Source organism: Athene noctua, chromosome 29 (assembly GCF_965140245.1).
Source record: "Athene noctua chromosome 29, bAthNoc1.hap1.1, whole genome shotgun sequence".
Classification (NCBI taxonomy): domain Eukaryota; kingdom Metazoa; phylum Chordata; class Aves; order Strigiformes; family Strigidae; genus Athene; species Athene noctua.
This window is the reverse complement of record NC_134065.1, coordinates 3,788,651-3,808,243: the sequence shown is the minus strand read 5'-3', so window position 1 is coordinate 3,808,243 and position 19,593 is coordinate 3,788,651. Positions and strand designations below refer to the sequence as shown.

The 19,593-nt window shown below is 56.4% G+C and overlaps 1 protein-coding gene across 1 annotated transcript; it reads left to right on the top strand.

Moving 5' to 3' along the window:
* Nucleotides 1-114: 114 nt before the first annotated feature.
* On the top strand, nucleotides 115-19,452 carry RNF115 (ring finger protein 115). Its single transcript, XM_074928907.1, has 9 exons — nucleotides 115-282; nucleotides 9,800-9,858; nucleotides 10,934-10,985; nucleotides 13,399-13,610; nucleotides 14,066-14,137; nucleotides 14,322-14,394; nucleotides 16,084-16,177; nucleotides 17,543-17,658; nucleotides 17,810-19,452. Exons 1-9 carry the CDS (start codon nucleotides 196-198, stop codon nucleotides 17,939-17,941), a joined length of 897 nt encoding a protein of 298 aa, XP_074785008.1. The 5' UTR covers nucleotides 115-195; the 3' UTR covers nucleotides 17,942-19,452.
* Nucleotides 19,453-19,593: the final 141 nt, after the last annotated feature.

Sequence of the window (19,593 nt, the reverse complement as noted above, 5' to 3'; positions counted from 1 at the left end):
CTCACGCCGTCTCGTTGGGCCCAGGTGACGCTCTACCCACGCCCCCGCCCCTCGCTGCTCGGTCTGGAGCAGACGAGTAGACCGGAAGTTGGTGGCTAACGGGTCGTTCCGCCGACGCTCTATGGCGGCTCGCGGCCTCGCTGCTGCGGCGGAGGACTGACGGCAGGGAGCCGGCGGAGGCGGGGGAGAGAGAAGATGGCGGAGGCCTCGGCGGCGGCCGCCGTGTCCCAGCACCGCTTCTTCTGCCACAGCTGCAAGGGGGAGGTCAGCCCCAAGCTGCCGGTAAGCGCCGGGGGCTGCGGCCGCAGCAGGGAGCGGGTGTGGGGGGAGGCCGAGGCCTCTCAGCGCCGCTGTCCGCCCCCCCCCCCCCCCCCCGCCCGCCTCGCCTTTCGGCTTCCCCGGTGGGGACGGGCCGGGCTCGGCCGGCCCCGGGGCTGAGGGGATCGTCCCCGTTTCCCCCACCAGATCTCCCCTTAGGGCGGGGCCTCCTGCCCGGGATTCAGCCTGGGGACGGGGGTTATCCCCCCCCCAAGCCCTGCAGGCAGGGGTGACCCCCCAACCCCTCCCTGACCTCTGTGGGGAAGGGCAGCCCCCCCCAAGCCCTGCAGGCGGGGGTGACCCCCCCCAATCCCCTCCCTGACCTTTGGTGGAAGGGGCGTTCCTGTGACACCCTACAGACAGATGGGACACCCCCTTTCCAAAATGACTGCCTGCCCCCCGTGGGGAAGGGGTGCCCCCCCATCCTATGGGGAAGGGGTGCCCCCCCAAAACCAGGGCTGCCCTGCAGAGCCTTGGAGGCTGCTGTGATACCCCCAAACTTCCTTAAACCCCGCAGGAAAAGGGTGACCCCCAAAATCCCCCAGGGAAGGGGTGGTTCTCCAGAAACCCATCGGTTAGAGGTGACCCCCCCACAGCTCAGGCCCTGTGGAAAGGGGTGAACTATCAAATCCTGTTGAAGGTTGTGGCAGCAAGTTGCCCGCCCCCCAACCCTGATGGTTGGTGAGTGCAGTGACACCCCACCCCCCCCCCCCCCAAAAAAAAACCCAAACCCCTCTTGGGCACAGGTTGACCCACACCCCAACATCTGTGGGGCTGCAGGAGAGGATGGGCCCTCTCATCCTTCTGGGAAGCGCCCGTGTCCCTGCAGAAGGCTGCGGAGAGTAGCTGGGGGGGGCTATATATGGCCCCTCCCAGAGGTGACCCCCAGCTTTCACCCCCTAACCAAGCCTGTGAGGGGGTTTTCATTGCTGCTGTCCCTCCACGTGAGGGGAGCTCGAGTGCCCCGTATCTGGGCAGCCCAACACCCCCGACCCCACAGGGGTGAGCAGGGAGGTGACAAATCCCCGTGGCCCCTCACCAAGGCAGCTCGAAGTGGGTCTGGGCTGACCTGACCTCGATATTCGCCCTCCCCCCTTTCCCTTTTTGTGGGGTTTTAAGCCTGAAAGGTTTGGCCTGTGATTGCTGAGGTTGGGGGACATTAGGGGAGAGGGGGCAGGACCGGGCTGACGCTCCCATTCCCCACAGCTGTGGGGATAATCCCAGTGCTCAGCCCGGGAGGGGGTAGGGGCAGGACTGGGGGGATGCAGACAGGGCTGGCGTGTGGGGTGGCAGCAGGAGGGGGTGAACCGGGCGGCCACCTTCACCCAGCCCCTGCGTTGTCCCCGGCTGAGTGGCGGGACGGGCTGCACCCGCGTGGAGTCCCGGGTGTGAGGTGTCCTTGCTCGGTCAGGGACCTGCAGTCACCCTGGGATCTGCAGGCAGGGAGCGACCGGCTTCGTTAACCCCAAAAGTTCATTTCTGAGCTGGGAGTTGTGGGTTTTCTCTGCTCCTTTACTCCAAGCGTGTTGGAGCCCTTCCTGCCGCCCGTCGGCAGGACGGGAGCGAGGCCACGCGCAGACCCCTCGGGCGCCGAGACCCCTTCCCTGATTTCTGTCAAATCCAGGGAAACGGAGCGACGTGGCCCCTCGGCCACCCCGAGAGGGGTGCGTGCAGGTCCCGAAAGCGCTCGGCCCCGGTACAGCCACCAGCGGGGGCTTCTGCAGGCACAAGCAGCCCCCCGAGGCTTATCCTCGTCTGCTGGGATGGAAATCCGGTGTCTGCATCCAAATCCATCCCAACTTCTCTTCTCTGGAGCCGGTAGCTTCACCTTTGGGTGCTTCTCTTCCCTCCCATCTCCCAGATTTTGCTTAACTCTCTTTTTCTACCACTTCCCTCTGTTGCTGACTTCAGCGCTTCACCCTCCAGTGTTTCAAAATCCACTTTGTTAAAAGAATTACTGTCCAAAACCTGCTCAAACCCCGTCCGTCCACAAGACTCGGGCTTTCCCGGTGCCTCAATAATCTTGTTCGTCCTGGGAATAAAAGTCCAGGCCTGCTCCACAAAACACCTTTACACCAAACCTCTCCTCTGCTCTGTCGTTTCCTCGGATCCGGCGTGCCGCGAGCGCTTTCCTTCGCTTCTAAATCGGGAGCCCGGGCGGACCCAAGTCCCTTCTGCTTTGCGTGGGCATTAAAGAGGTCGCCGAATCCTCTGCCTGGAGGATGCCTTGCCCAGCTCTCCCGGCGTGTCTTGCTCCAGTTTCTATTTCGAGAGCACCCAGAAACCCAGCACAGGGTTGAGGCCTTGGCGGAGGCTATTTTGCCTCTCCCCTTCCCCTCCGGATGCGGATGGATTTGGGTAGGGACCAGCCTCGTAGAGCTTTTGGTGGGTCTAGAAATGCAAGTTATTACAGTCCTGGCTTTATAAAAACGTTTATTTGGAGCTTGTGCCTGCCACGGTCATGAGTATTTTTTGCTCTTTTGAGATCTCTGCTCTTCCGTCCTGGCCCTGGGGTGGGGATGGGCAGGTTCCCTGTGACCTGCTGGGGACTGTCAGTTGTCCCCAAACCTGTTCCTTCGCCTCGTCTCTTTGAAGGAAAGCGTAACCAGAACGTCCTTACGCCCTTCCCCGGCCGGTCGACTCACCTGCGAGAGGCTTTTGCAATCTTCACTCGGTGCCAAGACGCGCTTTGAGGAGCGTGACTTGACCAGCCGCTGCGTTGGGTCGGTGCTGTCCCTGTGGCTTGGGGACAATCAGTGTGGGGGTGTCACCCCAACCCCTGGCTGTGGGGAGGACGAGGCCGTGGGGCTGCAACGGGGTGACCTTGGGAGTTGCTTTTGCCCTTTGCTCTGTCCTCGGAGGGTCCCCGTGTCCCGCGGGCTGCGTGGCTGGCACCCTGCCTTGCAGGAGGGGTGCTGGCTGTGGGCACCCCAGTCTGGCCCAGCGCTGGTTTCCTTTGGGCCAGTAACTCTCCCTCTGTGCCTCAGTTTACCATCAGCAGAGCCATTACTGTCTTCTGTGGGGGAGGATCTACAAAACTGAAAGTGAGAAGTTGGGAGAAGCTGGACCCCTTTTCCAAGACCAGCATGCAGTTCTACACCCTGACTTCTTTGTTTTTTGTTTTTTGGTTTTTTTTCTCTCTCTCACCCCAGACAAGTAACTTCTCTCCCTGTCTTTACAAAAACAAAACAAATGCTGAGCGCACTGGTTTGTTTTTTTTTTTAAGCTGCTCTCACCAGGATAATGGCAACCTAAACTAAAACCCCGCCTGCGGATCGTTTTGTCAGTCCGGTCTGAGCAAGAGGAGCTGCTGCTCCTCAGGAAAGATTTAGGGATGTGGGGCTGCTGCCTCCTCCCAGCACGAACACGCCACCGCCACGGTGTCTGTTGCCATTGTGGGACCTGGCGAGGGCTCCCAATGCATCAGGTTTAGATGCAGCAGTTGTCCTCAGCGGACCTGCTGCGTTCTCTGGCTTCAGCAGTGAGCTGGGACCTCCTTGAGAGTGGGCAGAGGTGGCGTAAACTTTCCTCCCTGCCTGCACATGCCAACATGTGGGTGCCCCGAGCAGGGACAGCACCTTGAGAGGTCACCTCTGGCCCTTTTGGGGCGGTTGGGAGCTGTCTGTGTGTCAGCAGGAGCCTGGAGTGTTTGATAGGAGGTTGGGAGGGCCTTGGGGCTGGTCTTGCGTTGGGCCTTGGGGCTGGTCTTGCGTTGGGCCTTGGGGCTGGTCTTGCGTTGGGCCTTGGGGCTGGTCTTGCGTTGGGCCTTGGGGCTGGTCTTGCGTTGGGCCTTGGGGCTGGTCTTGCGTTGGGCCTTGGGGCTGGTCTTGCGTTGGGCCTTGGGGCTGGTCTTGCGTTGGGCCTTGGGGCTGGTCTTGCGTTGGGCCTTGGGGCTGGTCTTGCGTTGGGCCTTGGGGCTGGTCTTGCGTTGGGCCTTGGGGCTGGTCTTGCGTTGGGCCTTGGGGCTGGTCTTGCGTTGGGCCTCGGGGTGGTCTTGCCTTGGGGCTGCAGTGCTGGTTTGGTGCTCAGAACCCGGCCAACATTTAACGATTCTGCCGGCTATTTCAATGTGTGTGCGCAGCAGACTCGTGTCCTGACGGGGCTGCGGCCCTGCGGGTCTGTTTTTATTTTAAAGTGGGGAGGAAAAACCCAAGAGAGAGAAAGAACGTGTGGCTCGATGAGAGGCAAAGCCGAGCAGGGATTTTGGAGCTTCAGAGAAACGCTCGGGTTGGGCGGCGAGCCGCGGCAGGGTAACGCGATTCATATTGGTAGCGAAGGGCACGTCCGTGTCTTGCCAAAGGCCCTGTCCTTGCACCGGGGGGAGGAGGAGGAGGAGGAGGAGGAAGCAGCAGCAAATTCTGGGGTCAGGGTTTGGGGTCGTGGCTTCATCCAGGAGTGAACAGGTAAGGGGATGCTGTCCCAGAGCGTTGTCACCTGCTCTCTTCTCTTGGCAAAATGGTTTCAATTTAAAAAAAAAAAAAAAAACCAAACCAAACACAACCCCCCCAAAAACCTAAACACCTTTTTTCATAAAATTAACTGTTTTTTGTCACTTGAGCTCTGGGTGTCCTCCCTGAGAGGGACTAGGGGAGGGATTAGGGACAAGGGAGCGGGAAACGAGGGGTTACCGAGCAGCTTTTCTTCTCGACCTCCCCGTGCTGAAGCATCTCCTGAGCTGGAGACTGTGCCTGCGCTCTTGAGTTTTAAGAATCACAATCCTCCAAGAATTCACCTATTGACTTTTTAAAGACACTTTTATCCTTCTGGCTTCCAGCAGCCTCTGGCCGCGGCCTCCACGGCCGACGCGTAGCATGAGGAGGGTCCTCGGGTGGTCACGACGTGCGTGGAGGTGTTAAGCTGACCCGGGGGAGAAGCTGCTGAGCCCCGGGGCTGAGCCACACCGTCCTGGATCAGGAGCAGATCTGGGGAGCTCCCGAGTCCTGCCGGCGGGAGGAGATGCCGGGGAGGTTATTTTTGCTGCTGCTTCCTCACGTGAGAATGCAGGAACCATCTTTTCCTATCTGAGGGTTAAGGCGTGTGAGGCTCAGCTTTTCTCTGAGCTGCAACCCGATCGTGTGGCTCTAAAGTGTTGAATTCGGGTCAGTTCTCTTGACTCTTTCTCTTTTTTTCCCCATGTCCAATATAAACCACGTGGTTTATTGACCGCAAGGAGCCCCTTGGGTGAAGCCCGTTTGGACGGCGCGGAGAAACGTAAAGATGAGGAGTTATTGCTGCAGCTGCGGGGATCACAGGAGGGATATTTAATTTGGCAAGACCAAATGAGTCAAGCCCAGGGTGGTGGAGCTGAGTTATCGTGCCCGTAGCTGCCTGGTGGAGAGAGGGGAAGGTAATTAGTCTGGGATTAGCCGTGGGATGAGCTTGTGGCCGTCGAGGAGAGGGCAAGGGACCGGGAGCCCGAACGGCACCGTCCATGCACCGAAGCAGCCTTTTCCCGGGGCTTTGTAATCTCTAAATTCAGTTTTTTGCAGTGACCTCTAAACTTAGACCCGTTTGGCGCCACACACCTCTGCTTGTTTCTTAATTGGAATTATATTTGCATCTTTGCCTCTGTTTTGGGGGTGAAGGGGTGGGTTTGGGGACCGCCTGGGTGTACAGACTCACAAAGCAGGGGCTGAAAAACTTCCAGTCCATCCTTTCTGGCATCAAGTCTAACAACTCCGCTCCTGACAGACGGGCTTAGGCTAGACTTGGATGTGCCACCCGGTTCTGGCTGCTAACGAGCAGGACACACCGGGCTGCCCCTGGGCAGAGCCGCAGGCCACGGGGGCTCCTCCTGGGGTTTTTTTGTTTCCTTTCCCTCTGGGAAGCACACGCCACCAAGCTGAAGGGGGCTCGGAGCGACAGGACACTGTCGTTCCTCCTTGGAAAGTCTCTTTTTATTTTTTTTTATTTTTTTTTTTTTGTCACGCTCTGGCTGGATCCTGCTTGGGGAACGAGGTCCCTGTGCTCACGCGAAGGGTCACGGTGGCAGTTTTTGGGGCACGGGGCACCCATCAACCTCTTTCTGTGCAGGCAGTAAGACGGGGGGCTCGTGCCGCTCCGTGCCTGCGATGGCTCTGCAGTGTCCCACCCACCTCCCGGCGTCTGTTCTGGTTTCCCTTCTCCCTCCCCCCTGTTGCTATTTATCCCAAATGCCATTTTTATCTCTCTTCATGCTCTGACTGTACATTCGAGCTTCTGGGCAAGACGCTGGTAATTTCCATACAGTAACATAAAAAGAAACATTCAAAAGCTTCCAGAAATGCCTCGGACCTTCAGTGTCCCCGATGGCACAACCTCCTGCTAAGTTTAGGGGGGAAAAAAAAAAAAAAAAGAGAAAAAAAATTAAAAAAAAAAAAATCTTTCTGACGTCGTTATTTTGACAGGGAAAAGGCTGGAAATTAATTAAGTGAAGGATTTATAGGCAGAGTAGAACATCCTCCTGGTTCGGTATCGCTCGGAAGCCTGATGCTGTGGCATGAAACGAGGTGGGATTGGATGAAATGAGCTTTTTTGACCCCATTATTTCATTGCCTGGCTTTAGGTTCCGTATGCATTCGTTACTTTTAAGAAATTCTGGGCATTCGCTGCTCCTCGCTTCGAGTTTGCAGCTCAGCCCCAACGTCTCTCAAGAGGGACACCTGAGCGTACGCTGCATTTTGCAGAGCCTTTTTATTTTATTTTATTTTTTTTCCCCCTGTATTAGGATTTTTGTTCAGAGGTGGGTCCGGGCTGTAACCCGCCGCCTGCCTGGGCTCGCAGCCAGGCTCGCTCTCTCCGTGGTGGCATTTAGCCCCACGATTTGCTCCTGCACAGAACCGAGCCACGCACATTCCTCTTCCGAACACACGCGTCGGTTCTCGTTAGCCTTGCAGTTCACGGATGCAAAGCCGAAAGCCCCAGACAGATTTTTTTTTTTTTTTTTTTTTTTTCTTTCTAAGAGCTCATCACCCATCAGTTCCCATTATACTCAAGGCTGGAGCTCTTTTGAAAATACACCACATGTTCGGCCGCATAAATGGGCCTTTGTGCAAACCTGCACTCGACCTCTCCCGTCGCAGGCCGGGGTGTCACGCACGGTTTGGGAGCGAAGCTGCTGGGGGCAGCCCCCCACCGAGCTCTTCTCCATCTCTGAAGCTGCTCGAGCTGGCAAACGACTTGCCCCCACGTCAGCACAGCCCTTGGTAAATATTTCTTTGCTTTGGGGGTGAAAAAAAACCAAAATGAGATGAACTGAGGGGTCTGGAGGAGTTTGGTGCCGTTCCCAGGGAAATGCAGATTCAGTGGGAAAATGATCCGGAGCCGTGCGGGGATGGGAAGCTGGACTTTGTGTTTCGTGAAAGCAAAAAAAACAAAAAAAAAAAAAAAAAAGCCTTTGGGTGAATTGGAATTGTGTTACAGGGTGGGGGGGTGTGTCTCGCCTGCGCCCCGGCTCTGGTAACGCTACGCCGGGAATTTGATCGGTCCTGGGGTGCCGCGGCGGGTTGGGAGTTCGGAGGAAGGAGCCGGGGCAGCCGCTGTCTTCGGTGTCTTGTCTTATCTCTCCTCTTGCCGGGCTCCGGGTCTGGGGTGCAGGGTTGGACACCGAGGGCTCCGGGTCTGGGGATGCTGGCGGGGTTTTTATCTGCGGGCTGGGCAGCGCGAATGAAGAAAGCAAGACTCGTTTATCGGGAGGCTTTATTTGGGGACAAAGACCCCCCCAAATGGGTTGGCAAATCGCTGCCCGGAGCGTGGGCTTTGGGAGTGCTGCAGTGGGACGGGCTGGGGAGGGAGGCTCTGGGGGTGCTTTGGGGTTTTGGCAATGCTTTGCCCTCCTTTGAAGCCGATCCACGGCTCTGGGACGAAGCGAGGGCTCTCGCAGTGAAAACTTTTCTCCTCTAAAGAAATTTTTCTCGCTGCTTCTAAAAGCTGCCCGGAGCCGAAGGCAGGGTGGCGGTGGTGCGGCTGGACGTGCCCTCGGTCCGGGTGGAGGCTGGCGAGGCCGCTCTCGCCCTGGGGGGCAGCCCTGGAGCTTCTCCGGGGGGTGAAGAGCTGGAAACGCGCCTCGCTGGGAAGACAGAGCCCGGCCTGATGCTCCCTGTGGCCGTGTTGCCCCCGGGCAGGGGTAGCTGCTGTGGTGGGTGAGGAGCCGCGGGGCAAATGGGGACTTTTCTCCTTCGGCTGGGGGTGGGGAGGCTGGGTAATGCCTTTTGCCCACCCTCGACACAGAACTTGGGCTCCCGTAGCACCGCCTGAGGAGTTCGGAGGAGCCGCCGGAGGTTTTCCCCCTCCCTGTGACCGGGGAGGTGACGTGGGGTGCCCGTAGGGCCCCGAGCTCGGGGTGCTGCTGCGGGGGGGGGACCCAGAGGCGCCTCTTCTCCACGTCCCGCGCCCTGGCTGCGTGTGTCCGTCTGTCCCTGCGCAGACCCTGCTTTGATGGCCCCAGCAGCCCCTTCCGGAGCCAGGAAACCTCTGGATTATCCAGTTTTCCCTCTCTCCAATCCTTAAAAGCTTTGCAACCCCCAGAGCAAACCCACCCACCTCCGTCCCGCCTTACTGGTGCCCAGCGCCTCGGCTGCGGGGGCCAGGCTCGGGGCGGGGGGGTCGGCAGTGGGAAGGGTGCATGTTTCACCCTTTCACTTCGGGGTTTTGCGGCCTTGGGAGTTGCTGCTTTTTCTGCAGGGGATGTGCCAGGGAGAGCAGCCCTGGGGCTGCGTGTTCCCGCTGCCCAGCTCACGCCCTTCGCGCGCTGGGAGGGAGGGCACCGCTGGCACCGCTGATCCAACAGCCGGCGAGCCTGCCTGACGCGTGGGGTCCCCATTTATGGCAAAGGTTTGGCAGAGAAAAGTGAAAAAAAAAATATTTTATTTTCTAACCCCGATAATCGCAGAAGGTCCGTAAGTTCCCTGCGGTGCGTGCGGCAGCGACGGCCGGAGCTGCGTTATCAGCGGCTCGTTGTTTTCTGACCCCCCCTTTAATCGGAGGGACTGGATTTCCCTCGCCAGGGCCTTGTCCTGGTGCTTTGCAGCAGGCTTGGAAATGGCTCTTTTTCTTAAATGTCATTATCTGGACAGGCTTGAAGCTGTAGGTGTGTTGTTTTTTTTTTTTTTAGTTTATTTTTCTTCAAGTGACTCTTAAATGTCATTATCTCGACATGAAGCTGTAGGTGTGTTTTGTTTTTTTTTTTTTTAATTTATTATTCTTCAGTCCGCCGCTACCGGTGCGTGGTTTTGAGAAGGGTGTTTTTCTATTCCACAGTTGTCAGTCGAGGTTAATAATCTCCGTGTAATCACCAGTCTCTGAAATCCTCTTAATGAAACCGAAACCCTGGTCCTCCGGAATGGAGGTGGAGACCAGGAATCCCCCCCCCCCGTTATACTCCTGGCGTGTAACTTCTTGAGCTCTGCCTTTTTTTTTTTTTTTTTTTTTCCTTTTTTTTTTTTTTCCTGAAATCCCAAGCGAAGTGCTTGGTGGCTAAGCCCAGCTTCCCCTGTCTCTGCAGGAGTACACCTGCCCGAGATGTGAATCCGGTTTTATCGAAGAAGTCACAGATGATTCCAGGTAACGTACACGGCGACGTGCGGCTCAGTTTGCCACGTGCTTAACGTTTCTTCTGGGTTTGTAAGGGGCCTGGTGTAAAGCCTCTAACAAGTAAGGAATTCAGAAGAAAAACTCATGTATCAGTGTGAATTTGGACTTAACGCTGGGTGAAACTGAAAGTACAAGTGGCCGTCGGTCTGTGCCGGAGCCACGTGAAGGGGTTTGGGGAAGATTTCCAGGAAGGTGGGAGTTGTGAGTTAAGGCCCTACAGGGTCCCGTGAACAAAAGCTCTTACAGGTTTTTGGTCTATTAGAGCGAAAAGCATGATTTTATTCTTTTTTTAGGAATCAAGCTTGTATCCCAGTGACTCACAGTCCCTTTCTTTTTCCCTCCGTCGGCCCCAGCTCAGCCTCCCGACCACCTCTCCGCTCTCACAGCTCAGTTCAAAGAGAGACAGAAAGACATTTTTCTCTCTGGGAGCACCAGTTTGGTCACTGGTCACCCAGCAGAGCGCGGTGCTGCATCCAAAACGATGCCTGCTCAGCACTTACTATATTCAGTCTTGAGTAACTGCTGAGAACTGCTTTATTTGGGGTGAGGGGAGGCGAGATGAAAGGGTGATTACGTGACCCTTTGCTATCTGTGACTTCCCACAAAAGGAATCTGGGGCCGGGTGTCACTGGGGGGGATGACTTGATGTCACGCTACGTCCTTTTTTAAATATAAATGTGTACTTGTCAATTAAGGCGAGACTGGAGGGCTCCTCCGGGGCGCTTAGCACACGATCCCCTTTGCAGAGTGATGATGCTCCATCTCAGACGCTTCCTCTTCGGAGGCTCCTCCAGAGTCTGGACGGTTAGAAACCACGTTTCTTCCACGGTCAGGTTGTACCAGTGTGCTGGCACGGAAACAAACCTTTTACTTTTAATAGTCCTTGGCTACCCCTAGGAATGATTCCGGCAGGCAGGATGTTTGCTCATCCCTTTCTCTCTCAGACCACACCGGGTCTGTCTTGCTCCCGTCGGTGTTTAACCCTGGAACAGGAGCTGATTCCAGAGGGTGACCTGCTCTCACTCACCTCTTTTTTTTCCTCCAGTTTTCTAGATGGCAGCGGCATAGACGACAGCCCATCCACACAGTTTGCAGAGGTGAGTTTTGCCATCTTGCTTTGTTGTGTTTTTTTTTTTGTTTAAAACTGTTGCCACAAAGAGCTTTTCAGCCTCAGCTCCGGCTGCGGTTATGTCAAGGCATCTTCACACGTTGCCTTGCAAAAAAAGACCTTCCTGAGAGTTTTCAGGATCTTGGTGAATTTTGAGGAGACTGTTGACGTTGCCGGGGTTGAGACCTGCCAGAGATGTGCTCACTGGGCAGGGCAGGAAGAGAAGATGCTAGAAAGACACGCTGGCCCCTGGTGTCGGTGACGCTCGGCCCGGCAGGGCGGGTGTTGCCTGACTGCCCTTTCCTCCCTGCTCATCGCTGCTCCCAGTTTTACCAGAAACGCAACTGTCAAAAAAAGCCCAAACTCCTCATAAAATCCCTGTCTTGTAATTCTGTTGCGTGGCCCTTGGAGCAGGGGCTGCTGGGCAGCGAGGGCTGGAAGAGTCTTACCCGGTTACCTAAAGGCTCAAACGGGCAGGGCGAGCCCTTTCTCAGGGCTCTGTTTCCCTTCAGGAGTTCAGCTGAGCTGTGTAAAACGAAAATAAAATTTCTGAGCGGCTCCTCCGCCAGCAGGCCTTGCTCAGAGGTCGTTTTTTTTAATTTCCTCAGTTCTTGAGGAGTTTTAACTGTTTCTCAACCCTGCCAGGAGGTCGCCTCGGGGTCTTTGAGTCCCAGCTCGTTGGCCAGGGTAGATCTGGGGGGGGGTCTCTGGTGTTGCTGAGCTCCTTCGGGTGCTGCCTCAGTGCCAGAAGCGGGGTCACCAAATAACTGAAATTCCTCTCCGGCTTTGTGCTTCGCATCCTGTGTGCTTCCACTTCCCCCGCGTGGGGCTGGTTTGCCTCTCCCCTCCTCCCTTCCTCGCCGTTTGTCTCCTGAACAAAACTGTCGCCGTGTCCCAGAACCACCGGTGTTCTGGCCAGATAAAGCCATCTCGGCCAGATAAAGCCGTCTCCTCTCGCGGCCCATGCGCTGGTTTACAAAGAGCTTTGGGATGCCTCCGCATGAAAGGCGCTGTGTAAATTTAAATGCCTTTTAGGATTAATAATAAATGAAAGTCTTCTCTCAGCAGGGTGGCTGCGGGCAGGCAGAGCTCTGTGTTGATCACAAGCAGCAGGAGAACAAGCAAAGCTCTTGTCTGCGGGGTATTAATTCAGAGAACAGGTCATAAACTTGACTTCTGCCTTTCCTCCGATACCAAATCGAACCAGGCAACGCGAGAGACTTTTAAAGTGAGCTAATTTGGTGTGAAAGGGAAATGAAGCCGCTCTGATCATCTCATAACACATGACGAGGGGCTGGTAGAAATAAGAAAAGAACAACCCTGGCGTTACGCTCCGTAGCGTTTGAATTCCCGCAGTAAATCCGAGGACACTGCTCCTTCCAGTAGCCCTTTGGCAGCACAGAGCCGGGCCTGGGCACGTCGGGCGTCAGCGGCCTCTTGCCCCCACGTGGCACACGGAGGGTTTCTTCTCTCATGCTCCTTGTTTTCTTGTCCTCTGTGAATTTTTTTTTTTTTTTTTGCATAAACCCACACCGTAAATCTTCAGTGCCCTCCTCAGCTGTTAGTTTAATCCGTGGGCGATCCGAATTGCGGAAGGAATAAAACCAAAGGGGTTTTCCAGGAGAGGGTCGCTGAGGGGGGGGGCTCTCAGCTCCGGCTCAGGACGGGGTTGCCTTGCTGTGGGTTTCTGGGTGGTTTTGTGCACACCCCCCCCCCCCCCCCAGCTTCCCTGCAGGCTGGCAGCGGGGCCTGTAGCCAGGAGCTCTTGACTTGTGGCCCCGCTCCCCCCGCAGTGAGGCTCAAGGGCTGGCGCTTTGGTCGAGGAGCCAGGTGGGTTTTTGCAGCGCCGGCAGCACGTAGATCTGCTGCGGGGCCAGGGGGCGACTGTCCCTGCGTGGACAGACCCCCCCAGACGCTGTGACCTGGGTGAGATTTTTTTTTCCTTCTCGGCCGTTTCACGTTGGTGTTGCTGAACGCAACCAGGGACACAAACCCTCCTCCTCGGGGCCGTGCTTCACTTTGGGCCATGTCCTTTTGTCACCCGGGGCTGTGAGGACCCAGAGCCTGTGGGTGGGGGGACCTGGGTGCCCAACACTATCTCCCCTCAACTCTCCTTGGAGAGAGAGAGAGACCGACCCCCGCGGTGCCCTGGGGTGCCTTAACAAAACAGATGTTGGGATCTGTAGAGAGCAGGAAAGAGCTGACGTGTTGGTCTTCCCGGGGGTGGTACATCTGATTAGTTTAGGCTATAATTAAGCGTTTTTTGTCAGACTTTTTTCTGGGAGCCATGGTAACCGTAGGAATTTGTTCAGTTGCTTCTGTCGAGGTGGACTTCCCCGCCTCTGTGTGGGGCTCAGTGACGGAGCCCTGTGTGGTTTGTGTCTCCCCTTTTCTCCCCGCAGCTTTGGGACCATTTGGACCACACAATGTTCTTTCCTGACTTCAGACCCTTTCTGAGTAGCAGCTCACTGGATCAAGACAGCAGGGACAACGAAAGGGGCCACCAAGCCCACGCCGACCTCTGGGGACCAAGCCGACCCCCGCGATTGCCCATGACGCGGAGGTACCGATCCCGGGGCAGCTCACGCCCCGACAGATCCCCTGCCATCGAAGGGTGAGTGACTCCATTTACCCCCTGCGAGTGGCTCCCAACCCACCACCAGTGGGGAAAAAAAAAAAAGTAGGATCTCGGGGAGAAACCTGCTGAAATGGGATCCTCGCACCTCGAAAATTTTCACCTCGACCCTTTGCCCGCCTCGGTACGAATTGAAGGGGCGTGGTGGGAGAGGTGGGTTTTGCCTGTGACGGTGCCAGCTCTCACCACAGGAAGACGAGTCAGTGCTTGGGAAACTCAGTGATTTCCTCTCCCAGCCCTCCCACACTCGGCTGAGTTAGCATCCCGCCTTCCTCCGGGCCGAGCCTGGTTTACCTAGACGCGAGTCTCACGACAACACGGCCACCACTGATCGAAGCGGTGTTTCGTGTTTTGTTGCCCATTCTTGCTAAACCACTGCTCAACTTGTTCTCTCTTTTTTTTTTTTTTTTCTTTTCCGATTCCTCCCTCTTTAGAATAATACAGCAGATCTTTGCAGGGTTTTTTGCAAACTCGGCGATTCCTGGCTCACAACACCCTTTTTCCTGGTGAGTAGCGAGCGTGGTTTAGACCGTGGCTTTGCTCACGGTGATCCACACCAGTAAAGAGCTGTGCTCTGGTGCCTGGGAGCTCTGTCTCCCCACTGTGGCTTCTCTGGGAGGATTGTGCAACCCTCGGGGCCGCTCTGGGGTGGGTGAAACAGCTTCCCTGACTCTCTGCTCCCGTCTGCAGGAGCGGGATGCTGCACTCCAACCCCGGCGACTACGCGTGGGGACAGAGCGGCCTTGATGCTATTGTCACCCAGGTAGGACCCATGTTCTGCACTGGTGAGGCCGCGCCTGGAGGGTTGTGTCCGGTTTGGGGGCCACACTCGCCCCCCAGCTTTGTGGCACCTCCGAAGTCATAAAATGAGGACGGAAGAGCCCCCAGAGCCCACCAGCAACGTGAAGGTGGGGAGGTGATCCTTGAGTGTTGTGTCCCGTTTGGGCACTGCAACCCGAGAGAGATCTGGAGGGGCTGGAGCGAGGGCAGAGGAGGGCGACGAGGCTGGGGAGGGGCTGGAGAATCAATCCTGTGAGGAGGCAGGGCAGGAGCTGGGAGTGTTCAGGGTGAGGAGGAGGAGGCTGAGGGGAGCCCTCATCCCTCTCTGCAGCTCCTGACAGGACATTGCAGAGAGGCTGGGGCTGGGCTCTGCTCCCAGGGGATCAGGGACAGGACAAGAGGGAACGGCTGGAAACTGCCCCAGGGGAGGGTCAGGCTGGGCAGGAGGAGAAAATGTTTCACCAAAGAGTGGTCAGAGAGCGGAGGGGGGGGAGTCCCCATCCCTGGGGGGGTTTCAGGGCCGTTGGGATGAGCTGTGGGGGGATGTGGGGTAGGGGAGAACTTTGCAGAGTCGGGCTGAGGGTTGGACTCGGTGACCCCGAGGGGCTTTTCCAACCGGAAGGATTCTGTGACCCTCTGACGTGCCTGGGTGGAGAGAAGCCCACGCTGGGCTTGGATCTTTGTGCCCCTCTGGTCAGTCCCCGTGTGGGGGTGAGCCCCGGGATCCGAGGAGGAGCGGGGACAGGCCGTCAGTCTCTGGTTGGTGGTGGTGCCTCTTCAGAGGGGTCGGAGCTTATTCCTGTGGAAATACAGGATTTTTGTTCACGTCTTTATCACCGGTGCGTGGTGCAACGGGCTCCGCAGAGCCTGAAGATGAAAATCTCCAGCATCAGCCCCAGATCTCTCACCAAATTTGGCATTTTTCAGCCATGAGCCATTTCCCCCCGCCCCGTGGCGTGTGGAGCGATGAGCCGAGTCCACTCCCGTTCCCCAGAAGCTCTGTCTGGCTCCTCTGAGGCTCGGGGGGGGTCCAGCCTCCATCCCCAAACAGCCTCTTGCAGGGTGTTGGCATCCCTGGGGCGGGGAGAGCAGACGGATGCTTTACCCAGAGCTAATTTGGCTGCTGCTGTCGTGCTGACGCCTCCCGAAAGCGCCTGGCGGGGCCATCTGCTGCCATTCGTAACTAGCCCCCGGCTTCCCAGGCTGTGTCACCGGCCCGTCTCACCCCCCCCTTACTCACCACTTCCTACAATGAGTCTGCTCAGAGACGGCACCTTCCTCCTCCCTCCCCGCCCCAGCAGCACCGAGTAAAATCCTCCGGGAGCAGCTTTGCCCCCTCGCCCGTGGCCGAGGCGCCTCCCAACTGTCCATGCCAGAGAAAATACGCGGAAGGCAACGCTGTTGGGAGGGGGATTGCCAAGGTCAGAGGCGTGACGGTAAAGTTTCACCACCCAAAATGTTGCAGCAGAGAACGGGTCACCTGTGCGCTTAATTTAAGCCGGGCTGAACCGGCCTGAGCTCCCTCCTAGGCTTGGGCAACAGGAATGTTTGTGGGGAGCCGGTGGCATCTGTCCCTTCAGGATGGCCCGTGCCTGCGCGCCTGCTCTCCCCGTGCTCCGTGTTCCTACGGCGCCGCCGTGGCCCTGAGCGCTGCCCGTTTTCTTCCCCGCAGCTCTTGGGGCAGTTGGAGAACACGGGGCCGCCTCCAGCCGACAAAGAGAAGATCTCGTCCCTCCCGACGGTGACAGTCACTCAGGAACAAGTCGGTAGGTGAAATCGGGCGCCGCGTGTCCGACGTCGCTCCTCTCCGCATGCTTTGTGGTGTCCTGAGCTGCCCTGCTCTGCCCTGGCGCTTCCCCGGGAGGCTCCAACCTCCTGCCTGGACTCGGGCTGCAAACACTCGGGTCTTCCAGCTCGGCAGAGCCCGAGCTTTGCTCCTGCTGCCGCCTCAGCGTCCGCTTCTCGTGGGACTCGCAGCTCTCGGCCGGTTCAAGCCATCAGCAAAGACCTCCTCCATCCCGCAGGGTGTTTGTGCAGCCCCTAAACGCTCGCTGCTTTTTTTTCGGCCTACCAAGGCCCTGATTGCTTTCCCCGCCTCGGAACTCGTCGTTTACGGTCTCACTAGAGCTGGGCTCGGTGCGGCGCTTTCTCCCCTTTCAAATTGGCTCGCGGCGGGGCTGGCGGAGGACGCTCGGGGACGTATTTGTGCCGAACTTCTCTGGAAACGTCGTGGCGAGCTCGCAGGTTCTCGCAGCGCAGCTGCCAGCCAAGGCCTGTGGGTTTCTCAGAACGTTTATGGTTTTGCAATTAGCTCGTCCCGGGGATTTTTCTCGCCGTGTTTGCAGAAGGCTGTCTCCAAAGGCTGCTCAGAGGATCCTTTTTCCCTCCAAGCTGCTCTATTACTGGAAACTAAAACGCTCCGTTAATACAAACTGATTAGAAAAGCTGTTTCCACAACAGATTATTTTTGTCTGGCGCTTTTTATATATACACCCAAAGTCTCCTCTTCTTGTCTGGGAAGCCAGGAATTTCCATGCTGTAATGCTCGGTCTCGCCTGGTTGCATGGAGAGGGCCGGGACCTCGCTCTCCTCTGCGGGGGCATTAAGAAGGGAGGGGGGGGCAGCAGGTTTGGGCTGTTTCCCGTGGCTGAGGGCACGTGGGCGACCCGCAGGGTGCCTGTGGACGAGGCTCCGCGGTGCCCCCCTTATCCTGGGCGAGGAAATTTTGTCAGGATCTGTCTGAGTCTGGACACAAGTTAAAAAAAAATGTTTCCCAGAGTGATCAGATGGAGGAGGGGGGGAGTCCCCATCCCTGGGGGGGTTTCAGGGCCGTTGGGATGAGCTGTGGGGGGATGTGGGGTAGGGGAGAACTTTGTCGAGTCGGGCTGAGGGTTGGACTCGCTGATCCCGAGGGGCTTTTCCAACCGGAATGACTCTGGGATCTAAACCCCCCCTGAACTTGGTTCGTTTTGTTGTTTGTCGTACGCGGAGAATTCCTCCGAGCCCTGGCTGTGGGTGCCCCCCCCCCGCAGTCTGTACGCAAACAGACCCCAGCTTGCAGAGCCCCGAGCCCTCACCCCGGGTGGGCTAAAGCCTCCCCCTCCTCACCCCGGGTCTTTCTCTTTTCCCAGATACGGGTCTGGAGTGTCCTGTGTGCAAAGAGGACTACACGGTAGCGGAGCAAGTGCGGCAGTTACCGTGCAATCACTTCTTCCACAGCAACTGCATCGTGCCGTGGTTAGAGCTGGTGAGAACCTGCACCCGGGCTGGGGGGGGGCTGCGGGCTCCCAGGGACCCCCCCCGAGCCCCGCGTCGGGACGGGAGCGCCCGGGTCAAACCACCGTCTCCTCAAAGCTCTCCTGTTTGGGTGTTTTTTTGTTTTTTTTGTTGTTTTTCAGCACGACACGTGTCCGGTGTGCAGGAAGAGCTTAAAAGGGGAAGATTCAACTCGGCAAACACAAAACCCCGAGGCCTCAGCGAGTAACAGCTTTAGCAGTGAAAGCCAACTACAGGATCGATGGACTTTCTGACGCTCGGGGGCTTCCTCGGGGGCTCTGGCCACGAGTATCAACGGATGTACATTGTATTATAATTCAAACACCACCACCAACAACAACAACAAAAAAAAAAGAGTAGCAGGAAATAATAGTGCAGGGGAGGGACCCCACCCTGTGGTACCACTGCCATGAGTGCTGTCTTTTTCCCAAAACTTTTAAGTAGCCGCCCCGAGCGAATCCCGTCTCCATTGGAATCGCCTCTTTAGTCCGAAATTCAGTCGTTTCTTGAGTGATTTGACTTGATTTTATATTTGTGAAACCTTTACTTCCAACGGGACCCATTTGAAGAAGGGACGGGGGGGGGTTAGGCCAGCGCAGGGAGGTTTGGGGAGACCCCGCCTGGGGCCTGAGGTCTCGCCTGCAGCTGCCTCTGCTCCCCCGTCCCTCCCTCCCTGGCAAAAAGGTGGCAAATTTGGGTGGGGGGAGCGTCCCCGTTGCGCTGCTCCTCGTAGTAAAGGAGGGGGTGGAAATTCTCCACTTTTCTCCTCTTGACCCCTTTCCCTGCCCCTCGAACCGGGTCGGGGTGGAATCAGATCCAGGAGGTGTTTTGAGCTGGGTTTTGGGTTTGTTGGTTGGGGTTTTTTTTTTGTTTGTTTGTTTTCGGGGGTTTTTTGGGTTTTTTTTTTTTTTTTGCTCCCTCTTGAATTCAAGTGACAGTTTCTATAAAAGTGCTGTAGGTTTTCTCGAGGGCGAGGCAGAGGTGAAGATGGAGGCACTGAAGGGTCTCTGGATCTTCCTGAGGCGCTCAGGACACACAGGACCCCCCCCCACCCCGTGGTTCTGGGAACAGGAATGCACCAAGCAGGAGTTTTCTGTCTTGTCGTGGACCTTTTTTTTTTTGTTTGTTTGTTTGTTTGTTTGTTTTTCTGTTCGTTTGGTTGGTTGTTTTTTTTTTTTTTCTGGCCCTTCTTCACGTGCCTGTGTCCCCAGGTCTGTCCCACCCTGTCCCCCCACCCACCGTGAGTCGTTTAGGATCCTTAGCTGGCTTGTATCATATGGACCACATTAAAATCATCCTTTAGGAAAAGAGACCCAACCGTTTAACATTTTAACACCCAATTCCTCAGTGTTTAACACGCAATCTTAATTCTCCCTTAGTCCCATAACTTCAAGAGAGTCTCTTTTATTTTTGCGGATTTTTTTTTTTTTCCCCCTTGGTTTGTTTGTTTCGGTTGTTTGTTTTTTCTTTTGTGTTTGGTTTATTTTTTCCACTTCTGTAACATTTCATCCACGTTTTGACTTCTTGGGGGTTTTGTTTGTTTTTTTGTTTTTTTTTTTTTTTTATCGTCCAAAATAACGTCTGTACTTAGGGCACCCACTAAACCAACCCCGTGGCAATGTTTAAACCCCCGGCTCGGCCTTGGCAGCGGGCGGGAGGGAGAGGTAGGTCGCGTCTAAACATGTTGCCGCTTCATTGCTGTAAACAGTGTACTACGTACACTCGATTTAAACTAGTGTTTTGTTTGCTATTAAGTCAAATAAAGGCCTTTATAAAGAAGATCAAACGTGGTGAAAGATCGGCTGGTTGAGAAGCTCCAGGAGGGTTTGGGAGACTAACGGGGGGGGAAAATAACCTCGTGGCGTGGCTGTAAAGGGATTTTCTGGCCTTGGTTTAAAGCGCATCC